The following is a 20,803-nucleotide window of genomic DNA, read 5'->3' on the forward strand; positions in this document are numbered from 1 at the left end:
TATGATTACAAATAGTCACTAGAACTGGTGACATTTGTTGATAATCCTGCAATGCTCTGGGTTTTTTTCAACAGAGAAATACTGCATATAAATTAATTTGGTCCATTTGTCATGGGTTAAATAAACAATATTTCCAAAATGTCTAGAACCCTATTAATATTTATAAAATTATTTTACCTTTTTATTTATCAAAAGCACTTTTTCCTTCTTAAAGTAACATAATTTAGCTCAGCCGTCAGCATCAAGAGACAACATTCTACACAGAAAAGGTCACCTACAAGCCTAAAGTGTACAGAGACTCTGTAAATTTTCTCCTAAAGTCATCTTTGTATATAAAAAAAAGGAACAAAGGAAAGACCAGAAAGAGCTAGTTTGATACACTGTCTATGTAGGGCAAATCACCAGTCAACTTTGCAGACCATAAGTAGAGAGATCTCAGTTGAAAAATGTGACAATTGCAACAAAAGTTGTGCTCAATGTACAACTGTCATGTGCTGAAAGTAAAACTGTCATGTGCTCAATGTATAATATTCATATGCTCAGTGTATAATAGTCACATGCTAAATGTATAACTGTTGTGCACAATGTATAATATTCATGAGCTCATTGTATATTCATTATATAATTGATATTTGCTCAAGGTATAATAGTCATGTGCTCAATGTGTAACTGATGTGCTCAAAATATAACTGTCATGTGCTCAATGTGTAACTGACATGTGCTCAATGTATCACTGACATGGCCACCAGAAAATCATTACTTACATAAAAGGAAAGCTATCTTTTAAATTAAACAACCCTTTGACATACATTATACAAATGTCTAACTTAAATACAAAGAACAAGATTTCTTGTATGTAAATAATTCTATGATGTATATTTTAGAACTGCATTACTTCCATATTTTTTCTAAGTTAACAGTCTTATGATGTATATTGTGGAATTGTACAAAACTTGAAAACAAAAAATCACATTGTAGACATCACTGAGATTTCTGATGTAGGGAAAATAATGCCTATGCAAGGATTGCACTGGGCTTCACCAATGTTGCAAATTGTGATTTTTTTTCCCTTATTGGTGATCAAATATACCATCTGGTGATTTTTGGTTGACAACTTTTTTAGGCTGTTAAAAACTACATATAAAGTCTTGGGTTTGGAGTGGAGAAATTCAAAGGCACCATGACAGGAAGACACAAACTTGGATATAAAACTGCATGGAATCTATTGTTACATAAACAAATCCTTTGTTCACATTGACAAACCACCCTAAAATGGCATTGTTATATCAAAATTCACTCATGCTGATGTCTGGCCTTAGTACTGTATGCCGTAATATAACCAAAACAGTTGTGCTACAATCTACCACCTCTGAAGGCACAAACGACTACATTCAACCAGATGACAGCAATATTTTTTCTTTTTGAAAAATGTAACAGGAAAAAAAAGTTTAGCTGAAACTTAAAAGACAACTGATTACCGTTTAAGCACTGATCATTCTGTGTGTGTTTGTGTGTGTGTTTACACACACACATATACACACTAAGCAAATGAAAACAAAATTCTGTCCCAGTCAGTGTTCTACAATTATTCGATGTTGCCATAGCAATAATAGGCACTTGTTTGGTCTTTGAAAGAAGGCCTTTAGCGGTACCTTCAATAATACATGTATCTTCAAGCTTAAGAGATTTGATCAAAACAAGTCAGCAACAAACTTAAATAAAAGCATTTTATCATTTTTCATAGTGATTGGAACATATTTATTGTGCCATAAAATTTCCTGTTTGCAGCAAAAAAGTTCATGCTTACGATTGAAGACGTAAAACCCAAATTATTGTTCAACAGATATCTGTCCATCAAATAAAATGAAGGTGGGACATCTTGCAAGAATGTCTGCTAAACTTTTTAATTTGTTCACATTTTCATTTCCCTATGAATAGCCTCATCCCCTTGGTAGCCTCAGCATCACGGTAGTTGTCTCTGGCCGACCAAAATCAAGGCCAATTTAAGTACATATACATGTAGCATATAGACAACTATACAAACACGTGTTACTAGGATATGAGTGTGAATTGTTTTGTTTGCCAAAACGTGTTTGTTGACAATGAGATATAGATCAAATGAGGACCAGCGCCAATCCTGCCTATAACTCACTATATCAAAGCCCATCTCATGTGATACCCATGCCACAATGTCTCACTTCTATGTGATACCATGTCTCACTCTATCTCACGTGATACATATGCCACACTGTCTCACATATATTTAGATATCATGTCTCACTGTATGTCTCTCCCATGCATGACAGGATACAAATGTCTTAATTTATGAGATCACAACTTGAAGCATCTCCAAAGCTGTTATGAATGCAAGCAATGGTTGGGATTTTCTTTTGATGCTAAAAATAACCAAACAGGCTGTGTGTGCAAGACATGACTTACCTCTTTTGTTCTTTACAATCTTCTTTCTCTTCCTCCTCTTTCTCTTCCTTTACCTTCTGTTTCTCTGTCCCAGTTTCCTTTTTTGCACTTATTCTAGGTGCTGAAAGAAAATCTCAAAGCTCAAACTCCATTGAATCAATCAGGGTCAATTACTTTAATATGTAATTATTAAATTACAAATAACATTTTAGACTATGGATTACAAGTACATATTTGGGCTGTGTTATAAATTACATTAGCAGTGGTTACTGGAGTGTAATCAATTACTTTTTGATTACTATTATTTTTTTTATAGCATCACATAACATGTGTATTATGCAATGCAAGTTTGACAGTAAGATCAAAATCTCCATATTTAAAAAAAGTATTACATATTTTGAGGAGAATCTTAATTTCAGATCAATTCAAGCATAGTTTACAGGTGGTATTTGGTGTTAACACCATATCAACATTTTGAATCAACTTCAATGCAAACAATTTGAGAAATTTATGTACCCAGTTTTTCAATGACTTCAACAAAATCAAACTGCTTATAAGATTTGGTTGAAATCCAATAATACCTAAGGGAGTTATTGTGTGGAAATGAAATTGGGTGGCTCTGACAATTAAGGGCTATAATGCCGCTAAAGATAACAAATTCGATAGATAACCTCTGCCAAGGTCACATGAAATTTAAGCTGCACACCAATTCTGGATGAAATTCAGTAATAATAACTCTTTATCTGAAAATCAAAGTTGGTGGGTCTGACACAGAATGCTTACAATCAAATCCTGCCAGTCTTATCACTATCAGGCTGGATGCATAGTTCAGTTGAAATGAAATAATAATCAAGAATTATTGTGCCATTTCTTTGTTTTTATTTGCCACTTTCAACATTATATTAGTTCTATCAATCAAGAAATTTGTTTTGCAGAAACTAAGTGGGTTACAACAACAAATGGGTCCTATAACTACGCTAAACAATAACACAGAACAAAGACTAATGAATTCTGCCAAAATGTCAACAGGATCTAACTGCATACCAAATTTAATTAAAATCCAATAACAAAGGAAGATAATATGTTGAAACAGAAGTGGGCAAATATGGCATTCAGGGACTGTAACTCTGCTAAACAATGATGCAGAATGCTGACTAGTAATCTGAACAAAGTTGCATACAGAATGTGATTAAGATCTAAAAATAATTAACAAAGTTCCTGTGCAAAAATTATAGGTGATGGGTTCCACAATTGGGGGATGATAACTGCTAAATGCTGATGTAGAATGCTAACAATCAATTTCAGGTAAGGTCCAGTCAAAATCTAGCTGCAAAGATTGTGATTGTGTGATTGTGATTTGGATTTTTAGCGTAGCTTTAAAAAATTTTCAGTCATATCGCTACAATGTCTGCAGTGTGACAGTTTATAGTGATGTCTAGCACTGCGGCATCATGCCACAGACACGTAACATCATGTCCCACCCAGTCACATTATCCTGACACCAGGCCGACCAGTTCTAACACTAACCTCTTAATGCTGAGCGCCAAGCGAGGCAGCTGTTAGTACCATTTTTGTAAGTCTTTGGTATGACTTAGTTGGGGATCAAACCCACAACCTCCCACATCCCAGACGGATGCTGCAAAGAAAATCCAATGAAAACAAAAGAAGTTATTCTGCAGCAACAAAAATGGATGGGTCTGACAATCAGGGCTTAAAACCAGGCTAAACAATGGCATAATAGATTGCTGACAATTTCACTTCACTAAGTTCCATCAAAATCAAGCTTTATATCATTTCTGATTTGTATTTAATAACAAACAAAGGACGCTGTGAGTCCGACAATCTGTGGCTACAACTATGCTAAACGATGATGTCGAAAGCTGAAAATCAAACCAAGATGGTTTCATCAACACCGCCAAATCTTGCTGAAATCCATTAATATTTAAGGTAGTGTAGAAAAACATGGTATGATGAGGATTCCATGTTTGCAATTTACATATCTCTGCCCTTATACATTCTAACACTGCACCCAAATGTTTGAGCCTCCAAGTGGTTGTGTATATAGGATGGCTCCTGGGCCCCATGTTAGCCATCTATACACACTTTCTTTACATGTCCAGTAAGAGTATATATGCTTATGGTGAGATCTCTCAATATTTTTAAGGTTTTGACCCAAAGTTAGAGCCATGGGGTTAAGAACAGACCCAGAGGCCAATGTCGCATGCATATCTGAAAGTGTCTAAGTGTATATGTGGATACAGAATAGAATTCTCAACTAATTCCTAGTTATGACAACTGAATACAGGGAAGCCAATGCTTTCAACCATCTTGGTCATTTCTATTTCAATTGTGCTGGCATAACTGCACTTTTAACATCACTGGCTACACCATGCTGAGGAAATGGAAGAAAAGTGCCATTTCCCAAGGGCACACTGAGGTAGCCTAAATGGGCTGGCCCAGGTGGGCATTTAACTTACATCCCATGGATTACTGGTCCTACACTCTATCAAATGAGCTACCGTGACCCTTCTTCAGTCTGACATCTTGCATTCCTAATACTACATAAATTTATCATAGTATCATTATGAGAGAAAAGATATAGTCTGTAAAAACTGGTCCTACTGATCCTGGTGATACATGTATGAATATCAATGTTGCTATGTTACTGTATGTATGAAACTCAGTGTTACTGTATGTATGAAACCCAGTGTTACTGTATGTATGAATCCCAGTGTTACATTGGCCGAATCCGAGACTCGAACCCTCATAGACAGAGGTGAGATGGCAGTGATCCGTAATGGAGAGCGCTTTAGACCACTCGGCCACTTGGGGCCCTTTACAGTATATATGAATCCCAAGGTTAATCTATATATGTATGAATCCCAGTGTTACAGTATATATGTTATTGTAGTAGGGTTGAATGCCATTTTTCAGCACACAATAGGCTACACATGGCAGCTAGTATTAATGGTGGAGGAAGAACCCGGGAAATCCCCGGAAAGAACCACCAAACCCGCGAGAAGCTACTGGCAAGCTTTCTCACAAACCCACATTGGCTGAATCCAAGACTCGAACCCACGCAGACAGAGGTGAGATGGCAGTGATCCATAATGGAGAGCGCTTTAGACCACTCGGGGCCCTTTACAGTATATATGACTCCCAAGGTTAATCTGTATATGTATGAATCTTAGTGTTACTGTACATATGAATCCCAGTGTTACTATATGTATGAATCCCAGTGTTACGGTATGTATGAATCCCAAGGTTAATATATATATGTATGAATCTCAGTGTTACTATATGTATGAATCCCAGTGTTACTGTATGTATGAATCCCAGTGTTACTGTATGCATGAATCCCAGTGTTACTGTAGGTATGAATCCCAGTGTTACAGTATATGTGAATCCCAAGGTTATTCTACGGTATGTACGAATCCCAAGGTTAATATATATATATGTATGAATCTCAGTGTTACTACATGTATGAATCCCAATGTTACTGTATGTATGAATCCCAGTGTTACCATATGTATGAATATCAGTGTTACTATATGTATAAATCCCAGTGTTACTGTAAGTATGAATCCAAGTGTTACTGTATGTATGAATCCTAGTGTGTATGAATTCCAGTGTTACTGTATGTTTGAACCCACTATTACTATGTTTAAATCCAAGTGTTACTATATTTATAAATCCCAGTGATACTGTATGTATGATTCCCAGTGTTACCGTATGTATGAATCCATTGTTACTATATGAGTCCCAGTGTTACTATATGTATGAATCCCAGTGTTACTGTACATATGAATCCCAGTGTTACTGTATGCATGAATCCCAGTGTTACTGTATGTACCTCAGTGTTACTGTAGGCATGAATTCCAGTGTTACAGTGTGTATATATATATATATATATATATATATATATATATATATATATATATATATATATATATATATCAATCCATTGTTACTATATGAATCCATTGTTACTGTATGTATGAATCCCAGTGATACTGTATGTATGATTCCGTGTTACCGTATGTATGAATTCATTGTTACTATGAGTCCCAGTGTTACTATATGTATGAATCCCAGTGTTAGTGTATGTATGAATCCCAGTGTTAGTGTATGTATGAATCCCAGTGTTACTATATATACACGAGTCCCCTTGTTACTATACATACGAGTCCCATTGTTGCTTTATGAATCCCAATGTTACTGTACGTCTGAATCCCAGTGTTATGTATCAATCCTAATTTTATTATATGCAAGAATCCCAGTGTTACTGTATGTATGAATCTCAGTGTTACTATATGTACGAATCCCAGTGTTACTGTATGTATGAATCCCAAGGTTATTCTATATGTATGAATCCCAATGTTACTGTATGTATCAGTGTTACTATATATATGAATCTCAGTGTTACTATATGCATGAATCCCAATGTTACTATATGTATGAATCCCAAGGTTATTCTATATGTATGAATCCCAATGTTACTGTATCAGTGTTACTATATATATGAATCCCAATGTTACTATATGTATGAATCCCAATGTTACTATATGTATGAATATTAGTGTTACTGTATGTATGAATCCCAGTGTTACTGTATGTATGAATCCCAGTGTTACAGTATATATGAATCCCAAGGTGATTCTATAGTGTTACTATATGTATGAATCCCAGTGTTACTGTTAAGTATGAATCCAAGTGTTACTGTATGAATGAATCCTAGTGTGTATGAATTCCAGTGTTACTGTATGTATGAACCCAGTATTACTATATGTATAAATCCAAGTGTTACTATATTTATAAATCCCAGTGTTACTGTATGTATGAATCAGTGTTACTGTTTGTATGAATCTCAGTGTTACTGTATTTATGATTCCCAGTGTTGCTATATGTATGAATCCCAGTGTTAGTGTACGTATGAATTCCAGTGTTACTATATATACACGAGTCCCCGTGTTACTGTACACTAGTCCCAGTGTTGCTTGATGTATGAATCCCAATGTTACTGTGTCTGAATCCCAGTGTTACTGTATCAATCCTAATGTTACTGTATGTATGAATCCCAGTGTTACTGTACGTATGAATCCCAGTACTACCATATATACAATGCTGTAAAATGTGCAAGACTTGACTCGACAGTTAATGTTTAGATAAGCATACACAAGCAACAATCAAACAAACAAATGAATATCTGTCTAATGCCAAGGAAAGTGAAAATATAAAATCATCCATACCAAAGAAACTGTGAATTGCTGGAGTACTAGAAGTTTCTTTCTTTTCCTTATCGGGTTTCTGGTTTGATTCAGCTTCTATCAAATAATGAAAAATATAATTTAAGAACAGACTTTATATTAAAGATATTACATAAATATATCCATGTCAGACAGTAATACTTGCACAAAGAAACTCCTCCTTAGGCAGCTAAGTGTATAAACACTCACAGAAAGGTGTCATCTCATTTGGACCTAAAAACTGTTGAACAACTGTATACTGTTCCACATTTAAATAAAAGGGTCACTACAAATTTAAAGTATACTGACAGTGGAATTTTTTTTAACGAACATAACTGCCCATCATATTTTATTTGAATTGCCAACACTAATGTATCTGCTTGTGAAAATCAAAACCCCTACTGCAAATAACAGATCTAAATTTGCAATCATACAATCTGTCCTACTGCAAATAACACAGATCTAAATCTGCAATCATACAATCTGTCCTACTGCAAATAACACATATCTAAATCTGCAATCATACAATCTGTCCTACTGCAAATAACATATCTAAATCTGCAATCATACAATCTGTCCTACTGCAAATAACAGATCTAAATCTGCAATCATACAATCTGTCCTACTGCAAATAAAAGATCTAAATCTGCAATCATACAATCTGTCCTACTGCAAATAACACAGATCTAAATATGCAGTCATACAATCTGCCACAGATCATAATCAGTCTGCTGATCATTCAGGTTCTGATTGTTATTTAAAGCAAACAGCACTTGTTATGACTATGGTCTTAAACTAATTAAAAGAAAAAAGCAAAAACCAAAAAGTTTAGTAAAATTCACAAATAATTTATCTTTCTAAATTACAAACCAGAAATTTATGAGGAACTTACAATAATCATAAATGTTTTATCACATGTTCAGAAATATAATGTATTAAGAATGAATTTCAATATTCAATGTATTGATGTAGCAATAGTCTTGAATAGGTTGATGTACCAACATGATGTGTCACAATGATATGATCCAGAATGTCTGAATGAATTCACAATGATCCCAAAATAGTGTCTTAGTCCAAAAAGTAAATCAGCACTTTGTAATTCCAATAAATAATTTAAATAAACAATTCTTCTCACGTTATAAGTGAACGAAACAGTAAATTAATCAACAGATTGAACTGAAAATGGGAATTATTAAGTTTGTGTATTATAACCTTATAAACAATTTTCACTTGACCTAAGACACAATCAAATGACCAGGATGTGGGTCACAAATTCACTTCCAGAACATTGAGCTTGTAATCAAGGCTAGACTTGGAACTTAGTTATCAGTAAACAAACTTATTTATAACTTACAAACATGACAAAAATCAGGTACATGCAAAACTCTCTCATCAATCATGGACAAAGGTCAAACACACAATATAAATTATGTATATAACAGCCTTCTCCATGTTCTACCCTAACACTGTGCAAGGTAGATGAATGTCTACACCATTCACAGGTAGTTGTCCTTTACAGATAGAAAAGTACTTGGGCAGGGCTCTTCCTAGCTAAGAAAATCAATATTCCCTATTTAGTACTGCAAAAGTTTAAAAAGAAAAACAACAAAACAATCAGCTTGTTAAACATTTTAGGCATCATCAGGAACATCTGATGTGACAAGCATCTTCTAATATTAAAAAACAAATCCCATATTTGAACCCCTCATAGAAAGCCCATTCCAAAATGAATTCAGTTTAATTTGGCTTTACTTTTCTTGCAAAAGACACTGGCCCATCCGAGAAATCTCTCTAATTGTGGCAGTCACAAATTATTTAAAGTACAAATAGCTAATTACAGAAAGGACCACCAGTTTCCCAGATCAGCAATATGCTGAATATGGTGAAGCAATTGCTTTCAAACATCTTGGTATGTACACCTTTCCTTCAGTAACTTGCAAAAAACAATGTCAACAAAATAGACCGCACTATAAGATTGAGCGGGAGTTACCGAGGAACCTCCAAAAAAATGACTGGAGTGCCATTCCAGCTGGACATAAAAAATACTGTGGGTGGGTGAGTAGCAGCACTGTTTAACAGCTGAATACTTGTTTTATAATTGGGAATAATTGTCAGCAAACAGCTTTTACTCATGAAATCGATTGCTTTTTTGTATAAATTTACCTTTATTTTCAAGATAACCAATCTCTGAATAAAGCTGTCATAAATTGTTAAAAACTTCTCTCAGGTACCCATCAACTACCCTATAAAAGGGATATTGTATTAAATATGTACAAACCAAAAGTTATGTCAACATTTTTTCAATTCACAGTATCCAATAAATATCACTACCTAATGTCATCTGATGCAAACCCCAAGAATTTCATCCTTATTTTTTGATAAAGTTCTGAAATCCCTCCATTGGTGTCTATTATTTAAGTGCCTCACATGCTGTACAGTTTACAGCTATTGCTCTTTCTCATAAATTTCAAATAAACATATCAAATTTTAGGAGCATTTATCACTATCATGAAAAATTTCTATTAACATAAAGTTTTTCCCCTGAATGATGCATAAACAAATGAGCTTTCGTTGCTGGCATTTTGATTTGTTGTTGTTGTTGTAGGGTTTAATGCCATTCTTCAGCACACGATAGGCTATACATGGTGGCCAGTATTAATGGTGGAGGAAGAACCAGGTAAAACCCTGGAAAGAACCACATTCTGAATAATTGTAATTCTTCATAAACCGTATCAACATTCATTACCATACATAGTCTATGTACTGCATTTTTGTGAATTACCTTTTCTGGGGAGATTCTGTCAAGATTTTGACAGCAGGTCAGTGCTAAACTTAAGCACAAGTGAAACAAATGAAATGAAAACAGAACTAGGTGTCAGGGGTAATCAAGCGAACCTAATGGAAATGTACGCATCAATTACAAATGTAGCAAAACAAAAATCAAGTTTTATTAGTTTTATAATTTACTATTATGCATAATGTATGCAAGTTTAGTAAAGATACATTTTGCCAATATGCATAATAGATGCTTTATAGGAAACGTGTGTGTGTGTATGTGTTGTGTGTCTGTGTGTGTGTGAGATTTGGATATTTAATGTATTTCTAACAATTCTTCAGTCATATTGCAACAATGTCTGCAGTGTGGCAGTTTATAGTGATGTCTAGCACTTGAGCATCATGCCGCATACATGTAGCACTATGTCCCACACAGTCCCATTATCCGGACACCAGGCCGACCAGTCCTAACACTAACCGCCTAATGATGAGCACTTAGCGAGGCAGCTGTTAGTACCATTTTTATGTCTTTGGTACGACACCATTTGGTGAACCCATGACCTCCCACATCAGAACCAGATGCTCTAACCACTAGAGCCACCCGAGCAGTCTATATAGGTAATGTATCTATAATCCATGAATATAGGTATCACAATGAATAAAACCAATGGCTTTTTAAGAATTGCTTCCCTTTATTAAAAGCAGCCCTTGACAAAAAATGATATGCATACCCAGGAAAGGGAGGGGAATCTTTTATCTATACAAGTTTCATCTGGAGCTGATTTAGGGCCAACATTTATTCTTACAGTACCTTGATAAGTAGATAAACAGATGCATGAGAGAATCAAGGCCATAACATAAGCTCACTTGTACTGATAAACAGGTGAGCTAAAAAAAACACAAAATTTTACTCATTTGATGAGAACTTTCAGTGACCATCATAAAAATATTTCTACACATCATTTATCAGTGGGAATATTGAGTGTGTATCAACAAGAAATATCACCATCTTTATTGTCTTCTGCTTCTTCCTCTGCTGAAGATTCTGACTTTTTTCCTTTTCTGCCTTTTGAAGATTTCTTTTTAGACTTTTCATTCTTTTTGTTTGGTTCCTTTTTCTCCTCTATCTTTTTCTTAGTATCTTCAGGGACTTCATCCTCACCAACATTGTCTACACTCTTGCATGCTTGTGTGTCTGACTTTGTGGCCCCATTGGTTGTTATTTGGTTATCCTCTTCAGATTCTAACATGCTAACATCCTGAAATCACAATATATAGTACTTCAAAGAAAAGGAAAGAAATCTACACTCTATAATGCTTGTATCTGGTGGGGTTTGAGTTTGACTACACTGGATGAAATTGCAATAAGGCGCTAAAATGGAGCACTGACAATAGCATATTAAAACTGGATCCAGACTCTGAGACAATTCAAGTGATATTTTTGCCCCTGGGTACACAGTTTAGCTCAAATACACAAGGAATATGAAACTGACTTACACTTTCCTTGAGCTGACATGAAAACTTCCACACTTTTTGAGGCTACTGATGGATCAACAATTTGATCAAAGTTTTTTCTAACGAGGGACAGACTTCTCCTTATCCAACAACCCAGCAGCTTTTTAACTTCTTTTAATTTCTTTGCATAAATTGACAGTTGCATAGTGTCTAGGTTTAAAGAGAACTCTTGAAAGGAAAAAGCTGACCAAATGATTTTGTCTGGAAATATTTTTTCTTCTGAATTCCTTCCTTTCCAAATAGCTTTTGATTTTAATTCATTACAATGTAAACCTGAGACTGAAACAAAATCTGTAAGTGTTTTGATGGTAGACATAAAAACTGGAAAGTCATCCTACAGTATCAAGGCATCATCCAAGTAGTGACACAGTATATATTCTGTCATTATAAAATGAACCAGTAATATTTCTGTTAATTTCTGTTAATCCTAAGCTGAAAGGAGTTCCATTCCTATAATAAACAAGTATAGGGATAACTGACCTCCTTGATGGCACCCTCTCTCTAAATGAAAGAATTGAGACCTTTTTTATTATAACAGATGGAAGTATTTGCTTACACCTATTTGCTACACTGAGGCTATTTGATGTCCTGATTAAACAATGACATTCATCTCCTAATTATAAATCTTTTACGTCTTCTTTTGGACTGCATGTGATCATTCCTCGAAATTTGTGCAGAATTTGTTTTTATATCCAGAATTTAGAGATCTATTTAAAATTCCACCCAAAAGATCTTCTAAAATAATGTATACTGAGTGGTTCACATGTAATATATGCAAAGTTATTCATGATAAAAGCTCAATAAGCATTCAGCCAAAATTTTGATAAAATCAATCCCCAAGAATATGTTCATCTGAGATTAGGGTTCAACATGTGTTGCTTGCAAACCAGTCTTTAATATATCCCAAAAGTAGATGACTTAAAAACAATGAAACCAAAATTCTTTACTAGTGTTCCAACTTAGTCCAAAAATCTAGGAGATAAGCAGATGTCAAATAAAGTTGATTAACATTCATGAAAGATATTAAAGACATTATATAATTTTCCCACTAAATATTTGTAGGCCATTCAAGCTTAGTCTCCAGTCTTAACAGCACCCCAAATACCTACTAAACATTAGTAAAGAACAGCAGTGAGGGTGAACACTTATTTGTAGTCACAACCTCTCTGTTGCAGTAATATGTGAGTAATTAAATCATTATTATATTAATAATGGAATCTCACATGGCTAGATTAGTTTGAGAGCTACTAGAGGCAATTTGAAATATATCCCTGTTCGTGATGTTGTCAAGCAGCAACTACAAGCGTGTCAGGAGTCTCAGGTGGAATTTGCAGAAGGTACAGAACAGTTATTTAAACCAATTGTTGAAACAACAAAGAAAATTGTTACAGCAACTGAGGAGGCTCAAAAAGCTCTTGAAACATTGCCTGTTGATATTATTGGCCATCTTCAAGCAGCTGAACCACCACCCCAGCAACCTTCTCAACCACAACCTGAAGTTCCACCAGAACCTCTGCCAAGATTTAGAACATCATTGAAAAATTTACACCTGAAGGTATTACCAATATCAAAAGAAAAAAAAAAATTGAGATTGCCACGTATTAAAATAATTATGTAAAACCTGAATGTTAAAAGTCTAAAATCTGCCAAATGGATTAGGGATGTATAACACATTGCTACTGATACTCCACAAATCAGATCTGAGAATGATGTTAATAATTTTAATATTTTTAACCAGAAAGTAAACGAATATATTGAACAAACAAAACAGGAAAGGAGACAAAGAGAAAAAGAAATGAAGCAGCAAAAGCTTTTGAAACAGGCATCATTAATCTCGATAAAAGTTCCGGTCCTGGTACTCATTGGGTGGCTTATGCGATTGATCCACGTGGAATTATTTATTTTGATTCGTATGGTTGGCTCTACCAAAAGAATTTTTAAATTACATAAAAACAATAAACACTCATATCTGGTATTCAACATTACCAACACAGAAAATAACCAATCTGCTAATATGCAGGCGTGAAGTAATTGCCGTACTCGACGCTGTGTTGTCATCATCAACAATACAACCTCATAAAGCCATGCATGAGTATACAAGTAGACGGTCCATCATTTTAAACAGATCTTAAAGTATAATCGTTGATATTTATGGACGATCTTCTCCGAGTAAGACTCAAGGCAAACCTCAGGGCAACTTATCTAAATATGCAACCCTTGACGAGGTCAAGAATGAACTTGCTAATCTTTGAGTCTTGCAAATGTGGACCAAAATGAAGTCGTTGTTTTTCAAGATAAACAAGGACAATTAAAGACAAATATATACCTTGTTGACAGATATTATTCTGCGGGTTCCAGACGCAACAGATGATAACTTAGTGGTGTTTACTAAAAACCGTAAAATTAAAAAATCAAAGGAATCTGTTCTATCAATCATGGAAGAAATTGCTGGATGTATCAGAAGAAATGGGGATATTATGTACAGCGATCTCAATACGAGCACAAATAGAATTATAGTGTGACCCCGCTATAACACGGTAGTTGGGAGCCATAGAACCCGACCATGTGTTATAGACCGAACCGTGTTATAAGCAGCCAGGTCAGTTAGCTGAAGAAAATGTACCCAAAAATAATTGTGGGGGGTGCAGGTAATAAATTCGGGCGGTAAAATAGGTGCTTCATCGGCACAGTTACCATCTTATAAAAAAATGCATTTTAAATGAGAAATACACTTGTAGTGAAAACAGAGAAGAAGTATGTAACAGTTTACTTTATTTAGAGAACAATGAATTGGTACATATACGTGAATCCTGTGTATATATAAATGTCTAATGTATACCAAGAATAGAGTATCAACACCGTGTACTCACCCACGAACCTCATCATATACATTGAATCGACAATAAATGTGATTCCATCGAAAATATGCACACATCAAGCTTTGAAATATTCAATAATTTTTTAACAGGTCATATTGGTCTGAATTCAGTGGAAAAACATAGCACAATCACGTAACGAATGACGAAGCAGCACATTTACTTTTCAGTACATCCCAAGTTGGTAAAAGTTTGTGTTTTAAGCCGCCGTTGGTAGTGTTCGTAAGCATAAACATTTTTCCTACAAAAAGGAAACTTTCACAGCACAGTTAACGTGTTCCAGTTTGGTACTGACTTCCTTTGAAGAAAAGTTCTTTGCAGTTATTGAATGATTGTAGTCGGCTTTCTTTGATAAAGGGTGCATTCACTATTGAAGTCACCAATGAAGGACAGCTTCCGAGAACCAAACAAATACCCATTTCTTATTGTGGCGGCAACATCAAATAATTGTATTGCACGATTGAGACTGGTATTTTTTCCATTTGCTGAGTACGTTTTCATAACAGTCGGTGCTTCAAAGGTAATCTGTTTCCTTTGAAATCTCAGGAAACTATTTTATCTGGGAACATTTTTAAAAAGTTATTGGACGTCGTTTGGACTATTCTAGTTACTGTCCTCCATGCCTATTGAATAAACCAATAAGATGTATTTTTTTTATACATCTGTGGTAGCAGCATGATGCTGCCTTCCACGCGTACGTCTGAAAATTAACAAAGGGTTAACATACAATAGAGATGCAGGTGTTCTGATGAGAGGGATTATTACAGAAAATGTGAGTGTTCTGAAGGATTTAATTCTAACTGAAATGAAGAGGAATTTTACTTACCATCCACATACAAATGTCAGTCTTTGCAAATATATTAATTACTAGCCAGTAGCCGAAAATTGATGAAAGATAGACTACGAGACAATGCCTCGTCTGGTTGATCTCCATTACCAGAAATGTCAACAACAAAAAAGTGGATATTTCATAACATAAAGAACTCATGCTAGATGTCAAGATAAACGGATTATGATATAACAATGCACTGTTTAGATGGTTTGTCAATATGGACAAAGAATTTGTTTATGTAACAATAGATAAATTTCAGTGCATTTTATGTCCAGTTTGTGGCTTCTTTTCATGGGGCCTCTGAACTTCTGCACTCCAAACCAATGGTTGTATATAAAAGTTTAAACAGCCAACAATGTCACCAATAAAAACGAAGCCACATGGTATGTTTTGCAGCCAGAAGGGAAAACCAATCCAAGTTTGTGACATTGGCGAAGACCTACGCGATCACAGAATAAACCTTTTATGTGTTATTTTTCATACTTTTAAGAATAAAAAGTACTTTTTCGTGTACGTGAAAAATACATATAAAATTTCAGGAGCTAAGCCACGATTGCCTTGTAATATTCATACGTGATCTCTTCCCCAAAATGATAACAAACCTTTTACGGGTTTTGTCGTACCAACTACACATCATAAGAAGTCTTTCAGTGAAAACCCTGTGCTTATATGACCATCCATTCAGTAATATGATAAGATTTTTAAGCAGGCAACCATACTGGATTTCCAAGCTTCACCATTTTCATTTAGGACAAATTAGACCTTGCGATAAATGTGGGTATGAAGCTTCATAGCAATCATCCAAGTAGCTTCTTAGCAGTAACAATAAGAAACTTGTTCGAATGGACAATGGGCATTGGATGAGAGATGATTGTCCACAGGCCAACTTATAAACTCTTCTTTTCTATGACCACTATAGCTGAAAATTGTACCCCTGTATGGCTATCTGGTGACTCATGGGAGACAGACAAAACAAACCTCCATTTCAACATCAGCAGTCTCCTCTTTTGCTGATGTGTTCTCCTCTTCCTCTGCCTTACTTTTCTTTGGGGATTTCCCTTTTTCTGTTTTTGGACTATAGGCTAGTTGCCTCTTCTTTACACTGCCACCCATACTTTTCCTGGCTGCATGGAAGAAAGCCAATAATTTTAGAACAATTTAGTATATAGAAATTTTAAAATAAGTTGAAATTTTAAATTAAGTTAAGAGAGTTTTCAGTCTACATGATACTGAATTTTAAATTTTAAAAAAATCAAGCAATTTTTTTCACTATTAATCTGACAAGAAATTGCCAATAAAATGGCTTGTAACCTCTGCCAACTTTCCACCTCCCATGTGGGCTCTGTATGTTGACTGGGCCTGATGTGCCCTCCTGTATGCCTCAGAAGTCAAGTAACGGAGACAGAAGCTGCAGTGATGCGGTGGTTAGCATGCCAAAATCATGGCTGAAACCCAAGCTGGCTACCATGTTGTGTCCTTGGGCAAGGCAATTTACCCCAATTGTCTCAGCACTATATATCACACCTGTATCCTGTTCTGTGTAACTCTTAACTAGACCAAATCCACTAAAAGGGAAGAGTACTGAGAAATGTCTGTAATACTGAGTTAATCATACGCAATAACACATTTAAGAAAATATGATTAAAATCTTGGATGAAAAATTGTATAATTTAAAACCTTCCTTAATATGAAGTTTCATTTAATTTAATGTAACAATAATATATGTTGTCAGAATTTTGTTAGGTATGGTCCAAATCTATTGATCATCAAACTCATCTGAGATCTTGATGAGATAAAGTTTTTCTGGAAATCAGGTTGATATCAAACAAAAGATGTGAATGCTAGAGTATTCAATATACATAGATATTCCAAGTCAGGAAAGGGCCTTAACTCTAATAAATATCTAATCACAAAGCTCATGAAAACGTGCTGAGGAGAACTCTGTAGCAAACTTTGAAAGCAGACAAAATGTGAATGAAACAATGCTTAACCAATTCGGCCCCAATCCCGTCTGTAGGCGTGATGAGGCTGTACCCTACTTCCAAGCTCTGCAGCATCAAGGTCATTTAAGATACACCAACGTGGGTGGTATTAAAAAAATGCAGACAGATATAGCTCTAAAATGATATCAAATAATCTGAAGTTCTAGTTGCACTACAAAATACAGAGAAAAAACCCTCATTTTTTGGACCCGGTTTTTTCCACCCAAAATTCGCTCGAGATCGGAATGCGATTTTGTGTCCGGATTTTAGACCTTTTGGCCTCAGATCTAAGACATACCGGTCTTAACTGCACACAGACAGGTGAACCTTTGCAAAAACTAGGATAAGGTGGGCATTTGGAATAAATTGCGGTCTCCATACGAAAATGATGGGTCCATTAAGCAAAAAAATATACATTTTTTTACTCTTCTGCTCATGCGTAAGCAAAGTAACCAATGGAAAATGATGTTTATAATACAACTAGGCATTAGTCTCATGGAAAATCTGTTGAAAACCGATGTATTACAATGTATTCAGAAATACCCCCCAAATGTCTTTCCTACGCACATTTCAGGCAAAAACAACAAAAACCTCTGGGGCCGAATGAGTTAAAAGACAAAGAAATGGCTACGAAATTGCAGTGACATAACTCACTGAAATATTAAAATCTGATTGTGCAGAAGTCATCTGAGACCTTGTTATGATGAAGCTACTCAGACGTTTCAGTTCAAATTACACAACAAAAAATGTGCATTCTACTATTCACATTACCATAAAATGCCCATTTCAAGACTTTCCAGGACTATAACTATAATCTATTGTCAAAATCTGGTCCTCATCAAACGTATTTTGCTTTTAAGTAGAGCTCCGCTGCAAATCTGACTGGACTCAAAGTGTTAATACTTTAGTGTTCACAAGACGCACGACTACTCATTAAGGATCTTACTGAGGCAATGCTTTGGTTGAAATTTAACTAAAAGTGCGAAGGCCAGAATGTCCTCAAACTAGTATGATAATTATTCTAAGTTAACTGACGAATGGGTGAAAGAGGACACACAACAGATGCAGGACCTTAAGAAACTTGGTCTTTGGCCTGGTGAAGCAAAATTCTGACCCTTCCTGCCCTTTTCTTCCTTTGTTTATGCCATCATGTGTATACTAAACTGTTATTTCCTGCAGATAATAAGTACATTTGACTGAAAAAAATCCCATCTCTCTAGAAACATAAAGATGTCTCAAACATAGTTTTAAATATTCACTCACAGCATCTGGGTTTTTCGCTTGTTTTATTATTGCCTAAGATTCATACAGTCAAGACAAATTCCCAACAGACAGTCCTACCTACTTACATCGACATAATTTATGTTGACAAGCCATCTATGGTGACAAAAATACAAAGTAAAGTCCCAGTGCCATGGGCTATTGTTGCTACAATATTTGTCATACTTGTTTATGCAGAGATAAAAAAATAACTGTACATGCTGACAGAAGCCCTCGATTCCAACTTAAACAAATTTTTTCTTTTCTTATTATTTACATCAACATTCAACACTTTTCCAAACATCCAACTTTCAATGGTTTTCCAGCAAAATTTGAACAATATGGTATTTAAAGCCCAGGAAAGTTTGAATCAGTAGCCAGAAAGCCTGTGTATAAACGAGAAGACAACAAAGCATCTGAAGCACAAATTCATTGGGTATGTACAGCAGTATGTAACAGTCAGGTTTACGTGTCAAATATAGCAAGACATGGGTGCCTACTTTAACTTTATATTTCAGTTACTTCTATATTTACTTAGTATTTATTTTGGAATTATTTTCATTCCATTAATAATTTTGCTTGTAAGACACATATAGCTAATGATGAATTTCATTATTTAAAGTAGAACTTCAATTTCCTGAGTTATTCTAAAATAATAATTTCTTCACTTCTAATATTTCAACAGGGATCCATTTTCATTAATTTGTGTGTTTTATTGTTTTAATGTAGCTTTAACAATTTTTCATTCATATCACTACAATGTCTGCAGTATGGCAGTTTATAGTGACGTATAGCACTGGGGCATCATGCCACAGACATATAGCAAGATGTCCCACCCAATCACATTATCCCGACAGCAGGCCGACCAGTCATAAATTTGAGACATTTATATATTTGACATTTACTTCCTGTTCTTTGAGAAGAATTGTTTGCAAATCCCACATATATAAATGTAAAAGAGTTCACCCTGACGTCAGGATACAATGCAGTTATAAAACTTTGTGTGATCATTGGTGATTTTTCTCTCACTACATATTACCCCTTTCTTATTGTGTGGTCACTGAACAACAGACCTGCCAACCCTGATGAGTCCGTCTCAGTAAGGCAGTTGATTTTTTTCGTAAGTCTGACCAGTTTTCAGTAAGGTGTAACAAAAAATATCATAAACTGTTATTGTAAAGCTGGAAAATGTAATTAAAAGCTCGGTATTCGGAACGAGCAGAGATGATAAATATTATGTTCAACTGAAAAGTTTGTAAAGTACGTGTAGACTTTATTTACCACTAGTACAGTGCACAAATTCTAGTTCCAAACCCTATGCAGCTCACTGGCTAGTTGCTGTCTCTCAACAGGACATAATTCCTGGAAATTCTTTTTCCATTTCACATGATGATGGCAATCATATTTCTTGCCATGAGTCATACTCAGATTGGCACATGATGTCCAATAAACATAATTGTGTCCCTTCCAGCTTTTTTTCACAAGAATCTGAATATTTCTTTTTAGTTTTCCTGTGTTGAATATTAACACTTTTCAAGAGGCTTATTTTCCCTTTCATCTTAAAAATGCATAACTTGCTGGACGCCATTTTAAAAAGAAATCATATGATCGACAGTTTGATCATGCAGATGCTTCGCATGAACAAATATGTGCAGATTAAAGCATTTGATGTGCTGCTGTAAAGTTAGTCTGATTCCCTGACCAATTTCACTACTTCTAATATGAAACCCAGCTCCAAATCAAACAAAGAAGAAAAAACATTCTGAATTTTTTGGCAATGATCATTTTTTCATAGTTTTTGCTTTTATGCCATAAGTCAGTATTTTAAGGGCAATTGTCGTATGACTTACGGCAAAATCATAAGAATTGGCAGGGTTGGAACAAGTCCAATTTCTTTTC

The 20,803-nt window shown here is 35.1% G+C and overlaps 1 protein-coding gene across 1 annotated transcript in view; it reads right to left on the reverse strand.

Moving 5' to 3' along the window:
• LOC149803152 (DNA ligase 1-like) overlaps window positions 1-20,803 on the reverse strand; it is a 164,284-nt gene that overhangs the window by 124,821 nt on the left and 18,660 nt on the right. The window contains exons 5-8 of the mRNA XM_089952773.1: window positions 16,641-16,786; window positions 11,446-11,698; window positions 7,668-7,742; window positions 2,440-2,539 (exon numbers count right to left, since the gene is read on the reverse strand). Coding sequence (XP_089808899.1) covers window positions 2,440-2,539; window positions 7,668-7,742; window positions 11,446-11,698; window positions 16,641-16,786 — 574 coding nt within the window. The remainder of the gene's footprint in view (window positions 1-2,439; window positions 2,540-7,667; window positions 7,743-11,445; window positions 11,699-16,640; window positions 16,787-20,803) is intronic.

This window comes from Sinohyriopsis cumingii, chromosome 3, assembly GCF_028554795.1.
Source record: "Sinohyriopsis cumingii isolate HCF-2022 chromosome 3, ASM2855479v2, whole genome shotgun sequence".
NCBI lineage: Eukaryota > Metazoa > Mollusca > Bivalvia > Unionida > Unionidae > Sinohyriopsis > Sinohyriopsis cumingii.